This window comes from Coregonus lavaretus, assembly GCF_964263955.1.
Source record: "Coregonus lavaretus genome assembly, chromosome: 38".
In the NCBI taxonomy this organism is placed as follows: Eukaryota; Metazoa; Chordata; class Actinopteri; order Salmoniformes; family Salmonidae; genus Coregonus; species Coregonus lavaretus.
The window spans coordinates 15,951,615-15,973,022 of NC_140025.1; the positions used below are offsets into that span (position 1 = coordinate 15,951,615).

Here is a 21,408-nt window from a genome sequence, read left to right on the forward strand (position 1 = left end):
AACAAAACATGCACACGACAGTAGTCATACCTTGGTTTTTGTGGTAAATGTGAATGAAAAAAACTATTTTGATAATGGTTTTCATACACATACCTTGTCCATAATGTAGAGGCCTATGGGATTTTAATTGAAGAGGTAAGGGAGGAGGATGGTACATGTGATCTGCATAACATACCAATACCAATTGACGTACCTTTGTATGCCTCCTCGTCTGTAAACCTACAGACACAAAAGTGAGCAGTTCAGTAATCTGCACCCAATGCAGCTAGCCTTCAACATATTCTTATAGCATACAGATTCTTAACTCTTTGTTGATTGATATCCATTGAACTGTATCCATTTTCTGTTTCAGAAAGATTTGCACAAATATGAAAAGATAGATGGTATCATCATAAAACAATATCAATTTAGATCAAACAAGGGACAAACCTTACTTTAAATTTAGGAGATCTTAAAATTTTTCAGTTAAGTGCCTGCACCTGCTATCCTTTCAAATTCAAATGTTTCAGTTGGACAGTTAGGTTCCTGCAAGAACCCCCACCAACTAATGAGGTTAATCGATGAACCCCACCTGCTATGGGGTTCTTGGAAGAACCTTTTGGGGGCAATTTTCAGTGCCAAGAACCCTAAGGTTCTTCGAGGAACTTTGAGGATCTTAGAAGAACCCTTGTTGAACCCCTAATTTTTAGTGTACTTATTCTACAATCCTTTTCCTCCTAGGTGTCAGTGACGAATAGGCAAATCTACAACTGTGTCTGAAATGGACTCAGTGCTCATGACAGTTAGGCTTAGTTGTAAGGAGTATTGCCTCAGTCCTTTACCTTGGCCTGTCAACACAGAGATGGGGATGGTACGTGTGTGCATGCCTGTGGGTGTGTGCGTGCCTGTGTGTATTTAACGCTAGATTAGTGCAGCTCAACAGGGTGGGTTTCATGTCTCAGCAGGTCACAGATGATCAGATTAACTGGAGTAGGGCAGGGCTCACTGGATTACCAGCCCAGCCAACTGGGCTACAGCATAAGGCTGGGAGCCACCTGCAGTAAGAGCAGTGAAGACACACACACACAAAGCTGATGATGTAACTCACACACACACACAGTCACACACAAATCCTATCTCTCTCCATGTTGACAGGCAAGCAGAACACACATTGAACTCTGTAACACACATGCACAAAAAAAACGTGCACTCGCTCTTAGGTCTGGATGCTCCCTCATAACTCATCCACAACAATAAAATGTCAGACAGTCCTCTTTCAACAAGCACAGAAGTTAGACTTGCTTTTAGTCAAAGATTGAGTGTGTATATTTCTGCTGTATCTCAAGCTTCATCTGTGTATGAAGAGCCACCCTGCTATTTTTAAGCTGTATTCTGTCCTCGTCTTTCACAGAAACTGTGTGCGTGCTCAATGTTCCAGGCAGCATCTCACTCTGAATACACTCCTTGATGTTAGTCAAATAATTAGAATGAGTTAGTGTTCTAATTATGATGCACACACAGTACTGCCTGCCACACTTTCATACAACGCCCTCTCCCCAGATGGAAATGTGTGTTTTTGGGAGTGTGTGAAGAGTGTGTGTTTGTGTGTGGGCCCGTGATAGAGGGACCCCTGCCGGGTAGCGTCCCTACACAGATGACACAGTGTGTGTGTGTCTGCGTCTGAGAGAACAGGAGGGGGAATTATCCCCACCTATCTGTAGCACTCACTCTCTCTCCCTCTCTCTTTCTCGCGCTCCTCTCCTCTGCACTGGAAAGCCAGGAGGCTTAGGAGGCTCTTTGCCACACTCCTGTGGTAATCTCAGGCGTGTCAGCGGCAGCACCGCTCGCCCATCTCTAGGATTACGGGTGTTGAAACAAAGGCATATGTAATTACCGCCGAGACAACACTGGAATCTAGTAGGCAGTGCGTAAATGCAATGGGAGACGTGTGTGTGTGTGAGACAAAAAGCAAAAACAAAGTCCTTTATTCCCTAATACATTTTTGTTAAAAGGGTGGCTCTCATTTGTGTTTAAGCATTATGATGAGACTCGCCAGACATGTAGGCCGATACAAAATGGGCAAGGTTTGTTACAGATATATCTACTGTTCTTTCTTCGATTCTACTTTTTACTATTTATATGGTGTAAGAAAGTCTTTAAGTTAAAGGAAACGCTAATAGGTATAGTCCATCTTCTCAACTGTCAAGATTAAAAGCCATAGGATATAATTTCAGTATGGAAGTACAGCATTTCCATTAGTGCTTATTTCCTTTTAGAAGACCTGTGTGCATGGAGTTGAATGCCTCAACATGAGAGCCATTTGCTGCTATGGTGCCCAGTACTGCTTACGGATGTCATGGCACCTTGAGTAGTATTCATGGAAAGTGAACCTGTTCTAGTGGGCCTGGGTGGAACAGGGCACCAGAAAGGGACACTACTCCCCCTAAGGAGGATGAAGGGATCTCCTGTCTGTGTGCATCCAGCAACAAGAACCGTTCTGCTTTCTTCCAGAGTGGTGTCAGGACCTGTGTTTTCTGGGCCATAACGTGTTCAGTAAGTGCCCATCCTGTTGGGTTCTCGTTGCACGAGGTTTCGCTAAAATGTCACACCTGACTGGGAATAAGGCTGACGTGTCAGCAGCCATTAATGCCCAGAGAGAGATGGAGAGAGAAAGATGAAGAGAGGGAGAGACGCAGAGAGAGTGACGGTGAGAGAAAGAAAGAGGAAGGGAAGAGGCCACCCGGCCAGGTCAGTGGAGACACAAGAGCCCCTCTGATATGGTGTAAGGGGATTACAGATATTGCCGGCTTCTTGTCAGAGAAATTAGTGTCAGTTCTCACAGCGAGCAAAGCCCTCCCCTCGTCCATGGGGAGAAGGACAAACGGATAAAGAGAGAGGACTTTGTGTTGTCAGAGCTTCTCCAGAGGTGCAGTCATCTCAGGAGTTGTGGTGGATGTCTCTGGAAACGCAAAGGCATGAAGAAATAATGTTTTGCACATTAACTGTAACGTACAGAGAAATGCCTAGCCCGTGGCGTTCCGCTATGTCTCACCAGATTCTTCTCCCTTGATTGAAATGGCAAACGGCCATCGATCCTGGCTGTCGAGCTGTCAGGCTGGTGATAATGTCATAATGTGGGTTTCAGCTATGCGAACCCTGTACAGCGCCTTTCTCCTGAGGGTGAATGAGTAGCTTGTGTCTGACCCTAGTCACACACAGAGAGAGAGAGAGAGAGAGAACCCCACCACTTCCCTCATAACTCTTATTCTCTAAAATCGTCTCTCTCCCCCGAAGCCATATAGATCTAATTTAATTTGTCACATGCTTCGTAGACAACAAGTGTAGAATAACAGTGAAATGCTTACGTACAGGTAATTTTTCAACAAGTTTAATATAAGATAAAACATTTAATAAAACATATAAATAGTAACATGAGGAATAAATACACAGTGAATAATGAATAACAATGACAAGTGGGGGGTTTGAACCCCCACCACCCCCCATAACGAGAGGGCCCGCCATGCCACCCAGCCTTCCCGGAATTAGGGTCTAGTTTAACTTTTTTTTTTCACCTCTGTCGGCTGGAGAGACGGCGAACCTCTGTCTCGGGCGAGGCAGAATAGAGCCCCATTGAAAGGAAAATGCAAATGGAGAGTAGTTAGCGGAGGCCTCAACTGAAGCGCCACTCTGCTGCCTCTGGTAAAGCGGCCCTCTGTGCTGTGCCACCCACAGACACGTAGTTATCACTGTCTCGATTCAGTGCACAGCTGATTGAGAAGGTGGGGGGTCAAAGAGTTTTTTTTTTTCTAGGAAGGGGGCAGGGGGTGCCATGCCGGTACAGCAGCAGGCAGCCACAGTGTTGCCTTTAAGGTACAGTTGAAGTCGGAAGTTTACATACACTTAGGTTGGAGTCATTAAAACTCGTTTTCGAACCACTCCACAAATTTCTTGTTAACAAACTATAGTTTTGGCAAGTCGGTTAGGACATCTACTTTGTGCATGACACAAGTAATTTTTCCAACAATTGTTTACAGACAGATTATTTCACTTATAATTCCCTGTATCACAATTCCAGTGGGTCAGAAGTTTACATGCACTAAGTTGACTGTGCCTTTAAACAGCTTGGTAAATTCCAGAAAATGATGTCATGGTTTTAGAAGCTTCTGATAGGCTAATTGACATCATTTGAGTCAATTGGAGGTGTACCTGTGGATGTATTTCAAGGCCTACCTTCAAACTCAGTGCCTCTTTGCTTGACATCATGGGAAAATCAAAAGAAATCAGCCAAGGCCTCAGAAAAAAATGTGTATACCTCAACAAGTCTGGTTCATCCTTGGGAACAATTTCCAAACGCCTGAAGGTACCACGTTCATCTGTACAAACAATAGTACGCAAGTATAAACACCATGGGACCACGTAGCCGTCATACCGTTCAGGAAGGAGACATGTTCTGTCTCCTAGAGATTAACGTACTTTGGTGCGAAAAGTGCAAATCAATCCCAGCACAACAGCAAAGGCCCTTGTGAAGATGCTGGAGGAAACCGGTACAAAAGTATCTATATCCAGAGTAAAATGAGTCATATATTGACATAATCTGAAAGGCCGCTCAGCAAGGAAGAAGCCTCTTCTCCAAAACCGGCATTAAAAAGCCAGACTACGGTTTGCAACTGCACATGGGGACAAAGATCATACTTTTTGGAGCAATGTCCTCTGGTCTGATGAAACAAAAATATAACTGTTTGGCCATAATGACCATCGTTATGTTTGGAGGAAAAGGGGGGAAGCTTGCAAGCCGAAGAACACCATCCCAACTGTGATGCACGGGGGTGGCAACATCATGCTGTGGGGGTGCTTTGCTGCAGGAGGGACTGGTGCACTTCACAAAATAGATGGCATCATGAGGAAGGAAAATTATGTGGATATATTGAAGCAACATCTCAAGACATCAGTCAGGAAGTTAAAGCTTGGTCGCAAATGGTTCTTCCAAATGGACAATGGCCCCAAGCATACTTCCAAAGTTGTGGCCAAATGGCTTAAGGACAACAAAGTAAAGGTATTGGAGTGGCCATCACAAAGCCCTGACCTCAATCCTATAGAAAATTTGTGGGCAGTACTGAAAAGCGTGTGCGAGCAAGGAGGCCTACAAACCTGACTCAGTTACACCAGCTCTGTCAGGAGGAATGGGCCAACATTCACCCAACTTATTGTGGGAAGCTTGTGGAAGGCTACCTGAAATGTTTGACCCAAGTTAAACAATTTAAAAGCAATGCTACCAAATACTAATTGAGTGTATGTAAACTTCTGACCCACTGGGATGTGATGAAAGAAATAAAAGCTGAAATAAATCATTCTCTTGACTATTATTCTGACATTTCACATTCTTAATAAAATGGTGATCCTAACTGACCTAAGACAGGGAATTTTTACTAGGAGTAAATGTCAGGAATTGTGAAAAACTGATTTTAAATGTATTTGGCTAAGGTGTATGTAAACTTCAGACTTCAACTGTACATGTTTTTCCCTCCTCACCAAGGCCTCGTCGAGGGCAGCAGTGTCATTCTGTTGCTGGTTTTGGTAATGTAGCAAAATGCTATAGCTACTGCAGGGATCATACAGTGTAGTAGTAGTCTCTTCCAGCTGTGGGAAGAGACTAACTAGGCTAGTTTATTATTGAGATTCTTGAGAGAAACAACTTTGGCTCCATTTGACTACCCCAATATGACGACAAGGGAAAAGTGCCATGATTGAATGACTTGCCATGAATCGATCACAACATGCATGTGAAACCCCCAATTTCTCGGGGTTAAAGACTTTGGATTCACATGGACAATTAATAGGCGTAATTAGTTAACCCATTTAGGCCTGGCCCCTTGGAGGCTAAGTGAGCATAATCTTAATCTGTTCATGAAATTAGAGGCATTCATCTCCGTCCCCCTGGGATTAATCTAATGTACACTACCGTTCAAAGGTTTGGGGTCACTTAGAAATGTCCTTGTTTTTGAAAGAAAAGCAATTTTTTAGTCCATTTAAAATAACATAAAATTGATCAGAATGCAGTGTAGACATTGTTAATGTTGTAAATGGCTGTTGTAGCTGGAAATGGCTGATTTTTAATGGAATATCTACATAGGCGTACAGCGGCCCATTATCAGCAACCATCAGTCCTGTGTTCCAATGGCATGTTGTGTTTTCTAATCCAAGTTAATCATTTTAAAAGACTAATTTATCATTAGAAAACCCTTTTTGCAATTATGTTAGCACAGCTGAAAACTGTTGTGCTGATTTAAAGAAGCAATAAAACTGGCCTTCTTGAGACTAGTTGAGTATCTGGAGCATCAGCAATTGTGTGTTCGATTACAGGCTCAAAATGGCCAGAAACAAATAACTTTCTTCTGAACCTCGTTAGGCTATTCTTGTTCTGAGAAATTAAGGCTATTCCATGCGAGAAATTGCCAAGAAACTGAAGATCTCGTACAACGCTGTGTACTACTCCCTTCACAGAACAGCGCAAACTGGCTCTATCCAGAATAGAAAGAGGAGTGGGAGGCCCCGGTGCACAACTGAGCAAGAGGACAAATGCATTAGTGTGTCTAGTTTGAGAAACAGGCGCCTCACAGGTACTCAACTGGCAGCTTCATTAAATAGTACCCGCAAAACACCAGTCTCAACGTCAACAGTGAAGAGGCGACTCCGAGATGCTGACCTTCTAGGCAGAGTTGCAAAGAAAAAGCCATATCTCAGACTGCCCATCTTAATCTTTTCTTTTTATTGGCCAGTCTGAGATATGTATTTTTCTTTGCAACTCTGCCTAGGTCAGCATCTCGGAATCGCCTCTTCACTGTTGCTTTTCTTTAAAAAACAAGGACATTTCTAAGTGACCCCAAACTTTTGAACGGTAGTGTACATGGGCTGTTCATAGAAACTCGTTTGGGTAGGGATGGGTAGGGAAGGGCGACCTCTAACTGGGTAGAAAAAGGATGGTTTAGTCTCCCTAGAGCAAGGATTTTAAAAGTGGGTGGCAAGAAGGCCTGGTCCTGTGGTTAAGTATGTAAAAAGGGGCCAGCATTTAGTAGTAGGATACTCCCGGCCTCATTGTCATCGCTTTTCAAACCCCTAAGAGATAATTATCTTCTTAACCCTATTATATTATTAGGCCTAGTATCACAAGTTAGCTAGATGCATAGATCCTTGACTTCGTGCTGTAATTTTGAAACAGACCCAGCTAGCAGAAGGGATCCGCTGTGTCATTACATCTGAACGATGTAGCGTCTGAAAGGGGTTTATTTAACGGGGTAATCATGTGCCTCAGATTTCAAAAGCCCCTTTTCATAAATGCGTGCTCCGAGGCTCCGTCAGTGTGGGTGGTTAAGACAACGGGGCTTCTCTCTATTCCCCCCCCCGGGCAAGATAACATCTGACTCGAGCTCTAATGACAGTCTCTCGCTCAGTGTTTCATCATCTGAGACAGGCAGCTTTTTAGCACTGTCATTGTTACATGAGGTATGCTCCGGGGCGCTCTCCAGCAGCTCTGCTCAGAGAGTGGAGCCAGCCAGAAACGCTTCTCTCGTCGTCTCTTATCTGCAGAGTCAGTGGCACGACTCCCTCTGAACAGACCGACCCTGCTTGCGTCATCTCACGTGTCCCTACTGCATAAGTGTTCTAGCCAGCATCGCTGTGATGTCGTGAGCCAATGGGCTGTAAGTTAATTAGTACCTGACTGAAAAGGACCCTGTGATTATCATTTAATACCGCTTGTTAAAATGTACACCGCTCCTTCAATGCTAATAAGCAGAAGTAAAGTCATGTAGGGGGAGAGCATATTAACCGCTGTGCTCAACACTTATGATTATAACCCCCAATGTTTGATAAATTCCTAATGTGTCAAATGAAACGCTCTCCCCAAGTGGTTTTTAGGGCTGCTTAACTCCTCCCTCAAATGGTGAGTAACGATGCTCAAAACTGGCACCGAATGCGTTGAATCAATCACGACACTGGCAGCAAAATGTCACCAAGAAAGCATTGTTGTCATCTGGCTTGTTTCTAACCAAACAACCCAGGTTTTTCTGTGTTTTTTTTCCTGACCACATGAAATAGGCTATAACTAGGGTCTGGGGTTTGGTCCAGGTGGTCAGAAAAAAGAAAAGAAACCCTGGCCTTACTCAAGCATGTGATAGAACCGTGACCCCTGACAATCTAATGCCCTTCAAGCTATCCTCACAGTCACAGGGAAGGCATCCAAAGCTCAGCCTCTGCAGCACCGCATCCCCATCACTCTTCCCCTCCCAGCAGTCGCCATGGAGTCTGTCTGCCCAGAGCGGCGTCAGTGAGAGAGGCTCTGATTGGTTTTGACACCTCTCAGGCTCTTGGCTGCAAGGTGCAGCGATAACATTATTCTTTGGCTGGGGATGAAGTGGAGCGGAGGAGGGATATCGATAGCACTATTATGCGCCAGTGGAGAAACTGAGCGGGAGTACAGTGCAACACTGGCACGAACCAGCTGGAGAAATTGAAGGGGGCGTAGAGTGCTGCCCTGTGGCACCCCATCTGACTGGCGACTTGAATTCCCCCACACTGATCCAAGACCTCTGTGCCCCTCCACTAGGGAAAATGACCATATCCTGAAATATGAGTTATTTGAAGGATAGTGCATGATTGCATTCCTTTTATATGAGGCCTATGCTTTAACCACCGAAGCAGAAAAATAGCTCTGCATTAGTCCCATGATGATAGATAACTGTCAGTGTTTGTTTTTAACAGTGTAGACTACTTTGCCCCAGACTTGTCTTAGAGATTATTGTATGATGGGTTTAGTACTTATAATCATATTATATCTAGCTATAGCTTTATTGGGCTCAGCTCGGTCCTAAGTTGGCCTTCTATGCCAAACTTCATATCTAAAATCAAATCAATGTGAATGCCTGCTCTAAGTTTGATGCTCCCACTGGTGCTTTTGAATCACAGTGGGGTAAAAAACAACAAGCACTTTTCATCAGGTTTCTCATTTAGTCTCGGGCTGACAACACCCGGCTGAGCAGCGTGATTACACGTTATTTGCTTTGCGGACCCCCCGGGGTCCAATAACCCCTCCTTGATTAAAGGTCCGCTCACGTTCGTGACCGGAACAATAAGCTGGATGTTGAAACGGGGGAACCGTAAAGCGTGGTTCGGATTTACAACCACCCTTATAGGATTGATGTTGACATGTGATGTCAATAAAAATATTCAGTCATCAAGAATGTGGTCCAGTTAATCTTCTCTGGCATGTTGCCTTGGCTAAAAGCAGGGGCGTCATGCACCCATTATTTTAGAGTGGGCACGAAGTACATGAGGATGGAGGGGGGGTGGTCCCCCTTTCAGCAATTTGGAAACATCTTTCTCCCGCAATCTAGAGCCATAATCATTATGTCTAATTCTGTCAAAAAATATGTATATTTTTCTGCATAGGTTACGTAAAGCATACCTCTTGAGCTGGCTGTAGTTTAAGAAATTAAATATGCTTCTCTGCATCTGTGCTAAAATCGTATTACAGAGAAACAACAACCTTCGAAGGAACCACTTACTAGGGAGAATTGGGGGGGTACTCTTTGCCTGGTCCAGTCAGTGGGCCCCTTCCTCAAAATACCGCAGAGCTAGCTAGGCAGCGTGTGCATGGAAGCGGCTGGCTGTATGCTGGTCTGTCAGTGGACTGGTAGGGAGAATGTCCTATTTCAGAATGGACCCGTGACTGGGGAGCTGACGCTCTGCTAATTAGGTCACTGCGCTCTCACTACTCTGCCCTTACTGCCTGGTGGTGTGGAGCTGAGGCATTTCAACAGCAGGAGATAGATACCGGATGCTTCAGATGTATACAGTGAGGGAAAAAAGTATTTGATCACCTGCTGATTTTGTACGTTTGCCCACTGACACAGATATTATCAGTCTATAATTTTAATGGTAGGTTTATTTGAACAGTGAGAGACAGAATAACAGCAAAAAAATCCAGAAAAAGGCATGTCAAAAATGTTATAAATTGATTTGCATTTTAATGAGGGAAATAAGTATTTGACCCCTCTGCAAAACGTGACTTAGTACTTGGTGGCAAAACCCTTGTTGGCAATCACAGAGGTCAGACGTTTCTTGTAGTTGGCCACCAAGTTTGCACACATCTCATGAGGGATTTTGTCCGAGTCCTCTTTGCAGATCTTCTCCAAGTCATTAAGGTTTCGAGGCTGACGTTTGGCAACTCGAACCTTCAGCTCCCTCCACAGATTTTCTATTGGATTAAGGTCTGGAGACTGGCTAGGCCACTCCAGGGCCTTAATGTGCTTCTTCTTGAGCCACTCCTTTGTTGCCTTGGCCGTGTGTTTTGGGTCATTGTCATGCTGGAATACCCATCCACGACCCATTTTCAATGCCCCGGCTGAAGGAAGGAGGTTCTCACCCAAGATTTTACAGTACATGGCCCCGTCCATCGTCCTTTTGATGCGGTGAAGTTGTCCTGTCCCCTTAGCAGAAAAACACACCCAAAGCATAATGGGGCGGCAGGTAGCTTAGTGGGTAAGAGCGTTGTGCCAGTAACCGAAAGGTCGCTGGTTCTAATCCCCGAGCCGACTAGGTGAAAAATCTGTCGATGTGCCCTTGAGCAAGGCACTTAACCCTAATTGCTCCTGTAAGTCGCTCTGGATAAGAGCGTCTGCTAAATGACTAAAATGTAAATAATATTTCCACCTCCGGTGGGAATGGTGTTCTTGGGGTCATAGGCAGCATTCCTCCTCCTCCAAACACGGCGAGTTGAGTTGATGCCAAAGAGCTCCATTTTGGTCTCATCGGACCACAACACTTTCACCCAGTTCTCCTCTGAATCATTCAGATGTTCATTGGCAAACTTCAGACGGGCATGTATATGTTCTTTCTTGAGCAGGGGGACCTTGCGGGCGCTGCAGGATTTCAGTCCTTCACGGCGTAGTGTGTTACCAATTGTTTTCTTGGTGACTATGGTCCCAGCTGCCTTGAGATCATTGACAAGATCCTCCCGTGTAGTTCTGGGCTGATTCCTCACCGTTCTCATGATCATTGCAACTCCACGAGGTGAGATCTTGCATGGAACCCCAGGCCGAGGGAGATTGACAGTTATTTTGTGTTTCTTCCATTTGCAAATAATCGCACCAACTGTTGTCACCTTCTCACCAAGCTGCTTGGCGATGGTCTTGTAGCCCATTCCAGCCTTGTGTAGGTCTACAATCTTGTCCCTGACATCCTTGGAGAGCTCTTTGGTCTTGGCCATGGTGGAGAGTTTGGAATCTGATTGATTGATTGCTTCTGTGGACAGGTGTTTTTTATACAGGTAACAAACTGAGATTAGGAGCACTCCCTTTAAGAGTGTGCTCCTAATCTCAGCTCACCTGTATAAAAGACACCTGGGAGCCAGAAATCTTTCTGATTGAGAGGGGGTCAAATACTTATTTCCCTCATTAAAATGCAAATCAATATTTTTGACGTGCGTTTTTCTGGATTTTTTTGTGGTCTCTCACTGTTCAAATAAACCTACCATTAAAATTATAGACTGCTCATTTCTTTGTCAGTGGGAAAACGTACAAAATCAGCAGGGGATCAAATACTTTTTTCCCTCACTGTACATCCGGTGAAACATCTGGCTCCTTGTTCTATCTGTGGCGTCGTTATCTTGCTAACAGACGTTGAAGCCAAGCCACACATTGTACGGTTTTAAAGATCCTTTATTGAAGCAGCTAGCTAACGAGCGCAAACCTCTGAGCTAGCTACGCACAGCCCCGCCCGGCCGCTGAGGCCAATATGCACCAAACTCCCCATCACTTGATATTTTATATTTATTAGGATCCCCCATTAGTCGCTGCAAAAGCATCAGCTGTGAATATCAATGTTGCCCCTCAGTATTCAATGTATTGAAGACTGTCTGCATATGCCTAACCTCTGACCTGTCTTTAGGGTTTATTCATAATCTACTGCTTTAGTTTAGCTGCGCTCCTCTCGGTTTCCTTTAGGCAGGTTCTGTATTTCTGTAGTGACAACCCGATCAGGGTCTTTAACTTGTGTTAATGTATTTTTTTTTAATTGTATTTTTTCAGGGCCGATGCACACGAGAGAACTGCAAATACCTCCACCCACCGGCCCACCTGAAGACCCAGCTGGAGATCAACGGCCGCAACAACCTCATACAACAGAAGACAGCAGCAGCCATGTTGGCTCAACAGATGCCATTCATGTTCCCTGGCACGACCATGCAGCCTACCATGGTGAGTAACGGACTACTAGGCGACTAGCAGACTTCCTTGGCTCAGCGGGGATGGTGAAAGTAAAGTGCAATGTGTCCAATTGTTTATTTCTCTCTCTCTACCTCTCTCTCTACCTCTCCCCTTTCGGTGTCTCTCCCTTTCTCTCTTCCTCCATCCAACCCCTTCTCTCTCTGCCTTTCTCTCTCCCCCTGCTGTCTCTCTCTCTCCCCCTGCTGTCTCTCTCTCTCCCCCTGCTGTCTCTCTCTCTCCCCCTGCTGTCTCTCTCTCACCTCTTTAACATTTCTATCCCTCTCTGTCTCCCTTCTTCCCCCCACCTCGCCCCCTATTCCTCGGTAGCAGTCGTTTCCTATTAGCCAGGGCCTGGGCTCCAACCCAGGGCTGAGCTACGCTCCCTACCTGACCCACATGACCCACAGCATGGGCATGATGCCCACTGAGATGCTCCAGCCCAGCACCCAGAGCATCATTGTCCCCGGCAGCCCTCCCTGCTCCATGCAGAGCTCCTCCTCCAACCAGAAGCTGCTACGCACGGACAAGCTGGAGGTACACCACCACTAACCAATAAGAATACCAGAAGTCGTAGTATATCGTAGTATATTAGCAGTTAGGAGACATCATAAACTAACCAATTACAATACCAGGAGTTAGGAGAGCCGGCCTCTGGGCATCACAAAGTAACCAGTCACAATAAGAGGAATCAAGAGTTTGCATTACGAGGAGTTGGGAAAGCCAGCCTCTCCATGGACATCACAAACTAACCAATCACAATTATTCTCTTATGACACCATCCTTACACACCTAGGTTGAGGTAAAGTTACCCCTTATCACAGATCTTATTTTACCTAGTCCTAACCTCACCAATCAGAGATATAAAACATATATTTTACATACTCCCTTTCCACACACCTTTCACACCTTTACTTTGAAAGAATACCTAACTTTAAGAACTTGTGCGCTGGCCAACAGAATTCTATACCTCACCGTTGATTACATCTACTTAAGATAGATGAGGTTATTTCAATGGGGGTTTTGTTTATACCACAACAAAGCAGCTAGACCGTTTTGTGTTAATGAAAACAAAGAATAGCCTTGGAAGGATGGTAAGCACAGACAGACCTGGGAGTGTAGGTGTGTTGTGTGTTTTTCTCAAAGTACCGTCACTTAGCAACAGAGCGATGTGGTTGCTAATGAGAGGCCGTGTTCCACTGAGGAATGGAGACACTCCCACACTGTTTACCGCCTTCTGCGCGTGTGTGTGGAGGGTGTGTGTGTGTGTTCTCTCCATGCTTTGTGTGTGTATCTGTCTTTGCGTGTGTGTTTGCGTGCACGTATGCGTACGTGTTCTCCCCACGCTTAGTGAGTGTGCGGTGTTATGTTTTACATCCCAGGCTGTGAGTGAAGCCCCCTGTGATTGACTACGCCCAGGCTCTGAATAGATAAACACCTCAGTCTGTACATTTTTCAGTCCATAGTTATAAACATAATGATAAGTTGTTGATATGTTATTGGTATGTGTTATTATGTTGTATGAGATATGTGGATTATACATGAGAATAGTGTTAGAAGTAAGCTAATATTTTTGTGTGTGTGTGACTGTGTCTGTCCATGTACGTGTGCATGTCTGTTTGTCCGTGTGCACCCCACCCTCCTTCACAGGTGTGCCGTGAGTTCCAGCGGGGTAACTGCGCGCGTGGCGAGACGGACTGCCGCTTCGCTCACCCCAGCGACAGCCCTATGATTGACACCAGCGACAACACGGTGACCGTGTGCATGGACTACATCAAGTCACGCTGCTCCAGGGAGAAGTGCAAGTACTTCCACCCTCCGGCCCACCTGCAGGCCAAGATCAAGGCTGCGCAGCACCAGGCCAACCAGACGGCTGTGGCCGTGCAAGCCGCTGCCATGGTGAGACCCTCCACTGCCCTCACAGCCTCTAGTGTAGAGTTAGTAGTACCTCACAGCACACACACTAGAGTAGGGTTGTAAAAATCTGCTAACTTTTCCAAATTCCCTGTTTTTCCAGAAATCCTGGTTGAAATATTCCTGAAATCAGGAGGGAATCCAGGAATCCTTGAACCGTGATTTCTGGAAAACCTGGGACTTTTGGGAAAATTAGAAGACTTTTGTAGCCCCAGCAATGTTAGACAGCACACCTGACAAAGGGTCAGATCATGTGGAAATACACTCTATATTTGCATATTATTTCTAATGTTTATAATATGTAATCCACTATAGACGACTAGTTTGGTAAAGTGTACACACTTAAATCTTAAATATTCTACTTTACACATCTAAAAAAGAACACAAGGACATAAAATGTGGAGCACTGCTTTATTATTCCATACAGCTGATATACCACCTTCCTAGAATACTATTATGGACGCTTCTACACAATTCACGGAAATGTGACCACTGAACCCATACTCAGGACATTGTAAGGCTCTATAGTTTTCAGGCTTTAGAAAAGGTAAAGCGACTGTATAACACGACCACAACAGTCTAAGGCTGCGTCCCAAATGGCAACCTATTCCCTACATAGTGCACTACTTTTGACCAGAGCCCTCTGTTCAAAAGTAGTGCACTATATAGGGAATAGGGTACCATTTGGGACGCTGTCTATTATTAGCTTCAGGCTAGGAGCTCTTTTATTCCAATGCCCTTGATCATACATACAAAGACAATGACCCGCCCTCCTCTCAATGATAAGTGTAGCTCTCTGAAGATCAGTACAAATTGAATCAAGAGACGGATGACAAAGCGAGGCTAAACTGACATTACGGCTCTGGTTGGTCATTGGTCCACTCCCTCATTATTGGACCCTTCGCTGAGGCAGGCAAGGAGACGGGCAGGCAGGCAAGGAGACGGGCAGGCAGGCAAGGAGACGGGCAGGCAGGAGCAGGTTTTGGCAGTAGTACTTTCACTTGGCTGTGACCCTCCCTCCCCACTCTATACTCCGTGTCCACATTGGTCCGAGTCAGTGGCTGTTGAATGGGCGAACTTGGCTCTGTCTTGCTCGCTGCCACTCACATTGTGCCGTCACTGCTCTCGCGCTGCTGTCTGATTCCATGGCATCGTCCGGCATGCTTTTCATCTCATCAGCTTGCTCCTCCATCGCTGCTTGCTCTCTAAAACCCCAACCGCACCTCCACTGACACTGGGTGAAAATATGACTCGAGTACAGTTAAGGTTTAAAAGGAAAAGGACAAAAACAATAGGAAAACACACGTCATCCAGTGTTGAAGACATGATTATGAGTTTATGACAACTTGCGCTCTGTTTCCTTAAGCTGGTGTGACCTGTGATAAGATATTAGGGCGACAGGGTTAATGGTTTACCGGAGGACAGAGAGCTTTTTAGTCAGCTCTATGGGAGCATTTCCCCACTGCAATTCTCTCAAATGTACCATGTACTATAAAGCCATTACAATGTATTGGCACAAGGTACAGTAAGTTAAATACTGTTTTAGTTTTTTTTAAAGGAGAACTTACATATATTTATAAATGTTATGACAGGATAGGAGCAAGAACCGAAATCCCTGCCGCAGGGGGAAGCATATGGTTCCGGAAACTCGACCAGACTCTTGTCCTAAGTTAGATACAGTTACGGGCGCTGAAAAGTTGGACCACAGTACAGTTTTTTGTGACAAACTATCTAAAGGAGCCCAAGTGCCATGTTGCTCATGCGTTGTGTAACTTTTTAGTGCCCGCAACTGTACCAACAATAAATGTATCATGAGCTTACATTCCCCAAAGATTTGGTCATCTGGAAATATGCCCCAGACAGAACCAAGTTTATAGTACATAAGATTATAAACAACGGGTACAGGTGGTTAGATCCTGGTATGTGTGGAGTTTTAGGATATACAGTTGAAGTCGGAAGTTTACATACACCTTAACCAAAAACATTTAAACTCAGTTTTTCACAATTCCTGACATTTAATCCTAGTAAAAATTCCCTGTTTTAGGTCAGTTAGGATCACCACTTTATTTTAAGAATGTGAAATGTCAGAATAATAGTCGAGAGTGATTTATTTCAGCTTTTATTTCTTTCATCACATTCCCAGTGGGTCAGAAGTTTACATACACTCAATTAGTATTTGGTAGCATTGCCTTTAAATTGTTTTACTTGGGTCAAACGTTTCGGGTATTCTTCCACAAGCTTCCCACAATAAGTTGGGTGAATTTTGGCCCATTCCTCCTGACAGAGCTGGTGTAACTGAGTCAGGTTTGTAGGCCTCCTTGCTCACACATGCTTTTTCAGTTCTGCCCACAACTTTTCTATAGGATTGAGGTCAGGGCTTTGTGATGGCCACTCCAATACCTTGAATTTGTTGTCCTTAAGCCATTTTGCCACAACTTTGGAAGTATGCTTGAGGTCATTGTCTATTTGGAAGACCCATTTGCGACCAAGCTTTAACTTCCTGACTGATGTCTTGAGATGTTGCTTCAATATATCCACATAATTTTCCTTCCTCATGATGCCATCTATTTTGTGAAGTGCACCAGTCCCTCCTGCAGCAAAGCACCCCCACAGCATGATGCTGCCACCCCCGTGCTTCACGGTTGGGATTGTGTTCTTCGGCTTGCAAGCTGCCCCCCTTTTCCTCCAAACATAACGATGGTCATGATGGCCAAACAGTTATATTTTTGTTTAATCAGACCAGAGGACATTTCTCCAAAAGGTATGATCTTTGTCCCCATGTGCAGTTGCAAACCGTAGTCTGGCTTTTTTGGGCGGTTTTGGAGCAGTGGCTTCTTCCTTGCTGAGCAGCCTTTCGGGTTATGTCGATATAGGACTCGTTTTACTGTAGATATAGATACTTTTGTACCTGTTTCTTCCAGCATCTTCACAAGGTCCTTTTGCTGTTGTTCTGGGATTGATTTGTACTTTTCGCACCAAAGTACGTTCATCTCAAGGAGACAGAACACGACTCCTTCCTGAGCGGTATGACGGCTGCATGGTCCCATGGTGTTTATACTTGCGTACTATTGTTTGTACAGATGAATGTGGTACCTTCAGGCGTTTGAAAATTGCTCCCAAGGATGAACCAGACTTGTGGAGGTCTACACATTTTTTTTCTGAGGCCTTGGCTGATTTATTTTGATTTTCCCATGATGTCAAGCAAAGAGGCACTGAGTTTGAAGGCAGGCCTTGAAATACATCCACAGGTACACCTCCAATTGACTCAAATGATGTCAATTAGCCTATCAGAAGCTTCTAAAGCCATGACATCATTTTGTAAATGTAAAGGCACAGTCAACTTAGTGTATGTCAACTTCTGACCCACTGGAATTGTGATTCAGTGAATTATAAGTGAAATAATCTGTCTGTAAACAATTGTTGGAAAAATTACTTGTCATGCACAAAGTTGATGTCCTAACCGACTTGTCAAAACTATAGTTTGTTAACAAGAAATTTGTGGAGTGGTTGAAAAACGAGTTTTAATGACTCCAACCAAAGTGTATGTAAACTTCCGACTTCAACTGTACAGTTACACTGAGGTGTAATTTGATTTCATTTTGCTCCATCGTGTCGCAAGTTGAATGGTGTCATCTTTGCTTGCCCCCCCCCCCTTGATTAAAACAGAATATTTCTAGCCCCTCCTCCATTCGCTTCCATTAACCATAACATTTCAGTCTGAATCTAACACTGAATCTGAGGTGTATTCATTTGGAATGAACGATAACACTTTATAAAATACCTAGTACCTTTATAAAAGGTACCTTAATGTAAAGTGTTACCGAATAAACGTAGTATTATCCTACACGTAAAGCAAAGGCTTGTGCATGGCCTAGTAATCATAAGTGCCTTGGTTGTCCCATCAATGTTTGCTGTTTCCTTTGTGCAATGTCATCGATTGGTTTCATTCAGAAGGCTTGCTAACAAACTCTTTTCAAACGTCATTTAAAAACAATCTTCTTTGAATGTTATTTCGTTGAGCAAATATCAATTTTTTTGCTGTAGAATTCAAGAGGAAATGTAACTAATAACTAATATTGTTACAATTCACATTTTGACTTTCACCTCTCCAAAGTTGCCCATTAACCACACACTAACAAGTTACACATTTGGGTTCACTCATGTATTAGTGCAGTTATGGAAAGAAAACCAATAGTTTTGCTTTTACCACCTAAATCAGAATGTTTTATCCCATGACAGAAATGGATGTGACCGGCTGCCAAAACATTCTCCTGTCTACCATTGTCTGCCATAGGGCATCTTCTATTAAAGCATTGGTCATAATGGTCTCCATAAAATGTGTGTTGGTTCCAAATTGCACTGCTTTTATTGTAAAAGCTAATAATTCCAATCAACAAGACCTGTGGTCCTTCATTGTCCAATCAAAAATACTTTTGATCCTCCATTGTCCATTGATCATAAACTCTCACTTGCTGAGAACATCTAGTCCCTATTAGCCCATTCCCTTAGCCCCTTGTCTTGTTTTTGTTTTCTCAGATCTAAAAGGACTGGATAAGTTTTAAGTGATGGTTCCATCCTAGCCCTCTAATATGTTTCCTATTGCTTTCACCTATCCAGTCCTTTCAGCTCTTTGAACACACTAGTAAGGGCTAGAGCAAAGAACTAGTGTTTTTCTGTGAGAAATGTATGTTGCCCTCACATCCTATTCTGTCATGGTGGCCAGTCACACCAAAGCACCAACAAAGACAACAATATTCCATACAGCAGATAGTGTACAAGTGTGTATACAGAAGAGGCCGAATCCTACCTTTTTAGATCTGCGAACATAACTCAAACGTTCACGTAAATCACAATGTCAAATTTATGCGAAATGTTGACTTGTGCGCACAGATCTCAAGTTACGATTCGGCCCAACTGAATGTCAATTGTGTTTATATCAATAATACCCCAAGATATTTTGATACATTGATTGATTAGATAACTGATTTACTTGTAAAGAAGTAGCTAGCTTTACAGAACGAATAACTGCTATGCAAATAGTTTGTTTACTTCATAAGTACATTTGAAAATCTTTGAATGTCTTTTGCTTTTTAACTGTAGGTATAGTAGATGTTTTTTTGCTTTCGTACTAATTCAGATCTTAAGCAATATGTTTCTTTAAACAAACAACAACAAACTATTTTTTGTTTATGTGCATGCCTATTGTTTTGTACGTGGTATACTGCATTCAGATTATTTTGTTTTGTTTTTCCTTCTCACCTATCCACAATGCAATGCTGTCCCCCATGACGCACCTCTGCTTGCTGTTACCTGTATGTTAATACGCTTGACTCCCATTGGCCCACTGACATCATGTGCTCGCTGCCTGCTATTTAAAGACTCAGTCGACTGCCAAAGCAATGAAGCGACCCCTCGAGGCAACTGTAGAACTGGTACTTTGACCTTTCACCTTTTGCTTTGCATGTAGCTTCTTTAATGTACTGTAGCAACTCACAATAATTTTAATTTGGCTTTTTGCTTTTTTTAAACACCCAAATATTTGTATTATGCAATTAATATCCACCAATATGATTCTTGTAGTTATTCTTTTAGTATGATTTATATTGATTGATCGTATAACAACAATGATAATGTTAATTCCCAAGTATCACTTTGTGTTTGTTACTGTGCTGTAAATTATTATTTTATAAGTGCCTTGCTAGATATCGTGTGTAGTTCCTTCATTGTCCCCATGTGGTTATTTAAACCTAAGTTGCCATTGTGACTTCTTTGTCGTAACTCTGTCGTAACTTTGTGCTGTTTTGTAGCTAGTAGCCACAAAAGACCCAGAGCAGCAGTGTGATTTCTTGTGTTATAGAATCGAGAATAGTCATGTGAATGTAGTCATTTTTGAGGCCTCCGCCTCATATCTAACGTCTCCTCGTCCCTCCCGTACAGGCGTTCCCCCACGGTTGCCTGCAGCCCCTACCAAAGAGACCAGCACTTGAGAAGAGCAACGGGGCCAGCTCGCTCTTTCACCCCAGTATGTTGCACTACCAGCAGGCCTTGGCCAACGCACAGCTGCAGCAGCAGACAGCTTTCTGTGGCTTTCCCACAGGTAGGGGGTACACCCGCCTGCCCGCAACACACACACACACAGATGCACATGTTCATACACATGCACACAGACACACATGTAGCATGTAGACACACACACACACACACCCCTATACACATTTATGTACACACACACACGTTTGTACACACTCTTGTACACAGATACACAGACATGTAGCATGTAGACACACGCTGGATAGAGCTTCCCTAACTTTCCGTTTCCCCATAAAAGCATCAAAGTGCAAAGTTCAAGTATAAAACCCTTAAAAGGTTTCACCAGGTGAGCTAGTGAGGAAATAGGATATCCCCCATATCTTCTCCTAAAGTTTGAGGCCAGTCTCTCTTTAAACCAACAGGAGTGATCAACCGCTTTTCCTCAAGTGGAAATCAAGTTGATATGGGCATTGTTCAAAGCTAGTGCAGTGCACTATATAGGGAATAGGGTGCCATTTGGGACACAGCAACGGTATGCTCGCCTATCATATAAATGTGTAATTGCAGCCAGGTGCCAGGACAAGGTAAAGGCATGGATATCCTTTGATCACAGCGGTAAAACTATTTTGTGGCTGATGATAGGATATATTACTGTATGATTATAGTAGACCAGGCATTTTAACGCCTACTTATAAAACGGCAGACTTCCAGTCTGTGCGCTTATCTTGCGCTAATGCTAGTTAACATTGGCTCGCAAAACTACCTCTAACTTCCTTCATACTGGATGCAGAGACATACAAATGGTATCCACGAGTTCATCTGACTCTGGGGAAGTAGATAAATGTGGATGAGACTACCTTCCCTAACCCCCTATCCCTCCCTACCTACTCCCTTCTTTAGTGTTATCATCCTCCATGGCCTCTACACCCTTCCTCTCCTTCCACTTTATTTCCCAGTGTAGGAAGCTTGTTCAGAATGGTGTGTTCACACCAGACCTAGGTTCCATTAATATAATTTTCCCTTCGAATACTCAAACTGTGCTTTATTGAGCTCGCCTAGCACTTTCGGAACCATAAATGCAACCTTGTCCATCTGGCACTCCAGACAGGCCCAATCCAACGCATAAAGTAATTTGAAAGAAGACATTCTATTTGAACCCAGGTCTGATTCGTTCTCACTGCATGGTCCAAGCATCCAGCCCTTAACCTTCTCTAGCCTGATCCCAGAT

The 21,408-nt window shown here is 43.9% G+C and overlaps 1 protein-coding gene across 13 annotated transcripts in view; it reads left to right on the forward strand.

The window, feature by feature from the left end:
• LOC311112188 (muscleblind-like protein 2a) overlaps positions 1 to 21,408 on the forward strand; it is a 73,055-nt gene that overhangs the window by 40,925 nt on the left and 10,722 nt on the right. For 5 of the 13 annotated variants that reach the window (XM_084155203.1, XM_084155204.1, XM_084155211.1 and 2 more), the window contains exons 3-6: positions 12,063 to 12,230; positions 12,570 to 12,773; positions 13,887 to 14,135; positions 20,088 to 20,247. In XM_084155203.1, the coding sequence (XP_084011329.1) occupies positions 12,063 to 12,230; positions 12,570 to 12,773; positions 13,887 to 14,135; positions 20,088 to 20,247 (781 nt within the window). Of the gene's footprint in view, positions 1 to 12,062; positions 12,231 to 12,566; positions 12,774 to 13,886; positions 14,136 to 19,528; positions 19,583 to 20,087; positions 20,248 to 21,408 lie in introns of all 13 variants that reach the window. The other 8 variants (XM_084155201.1, XM_084155208.1, XM_084155207.1 and 5 more) reach the window with 3 other exon arrangements.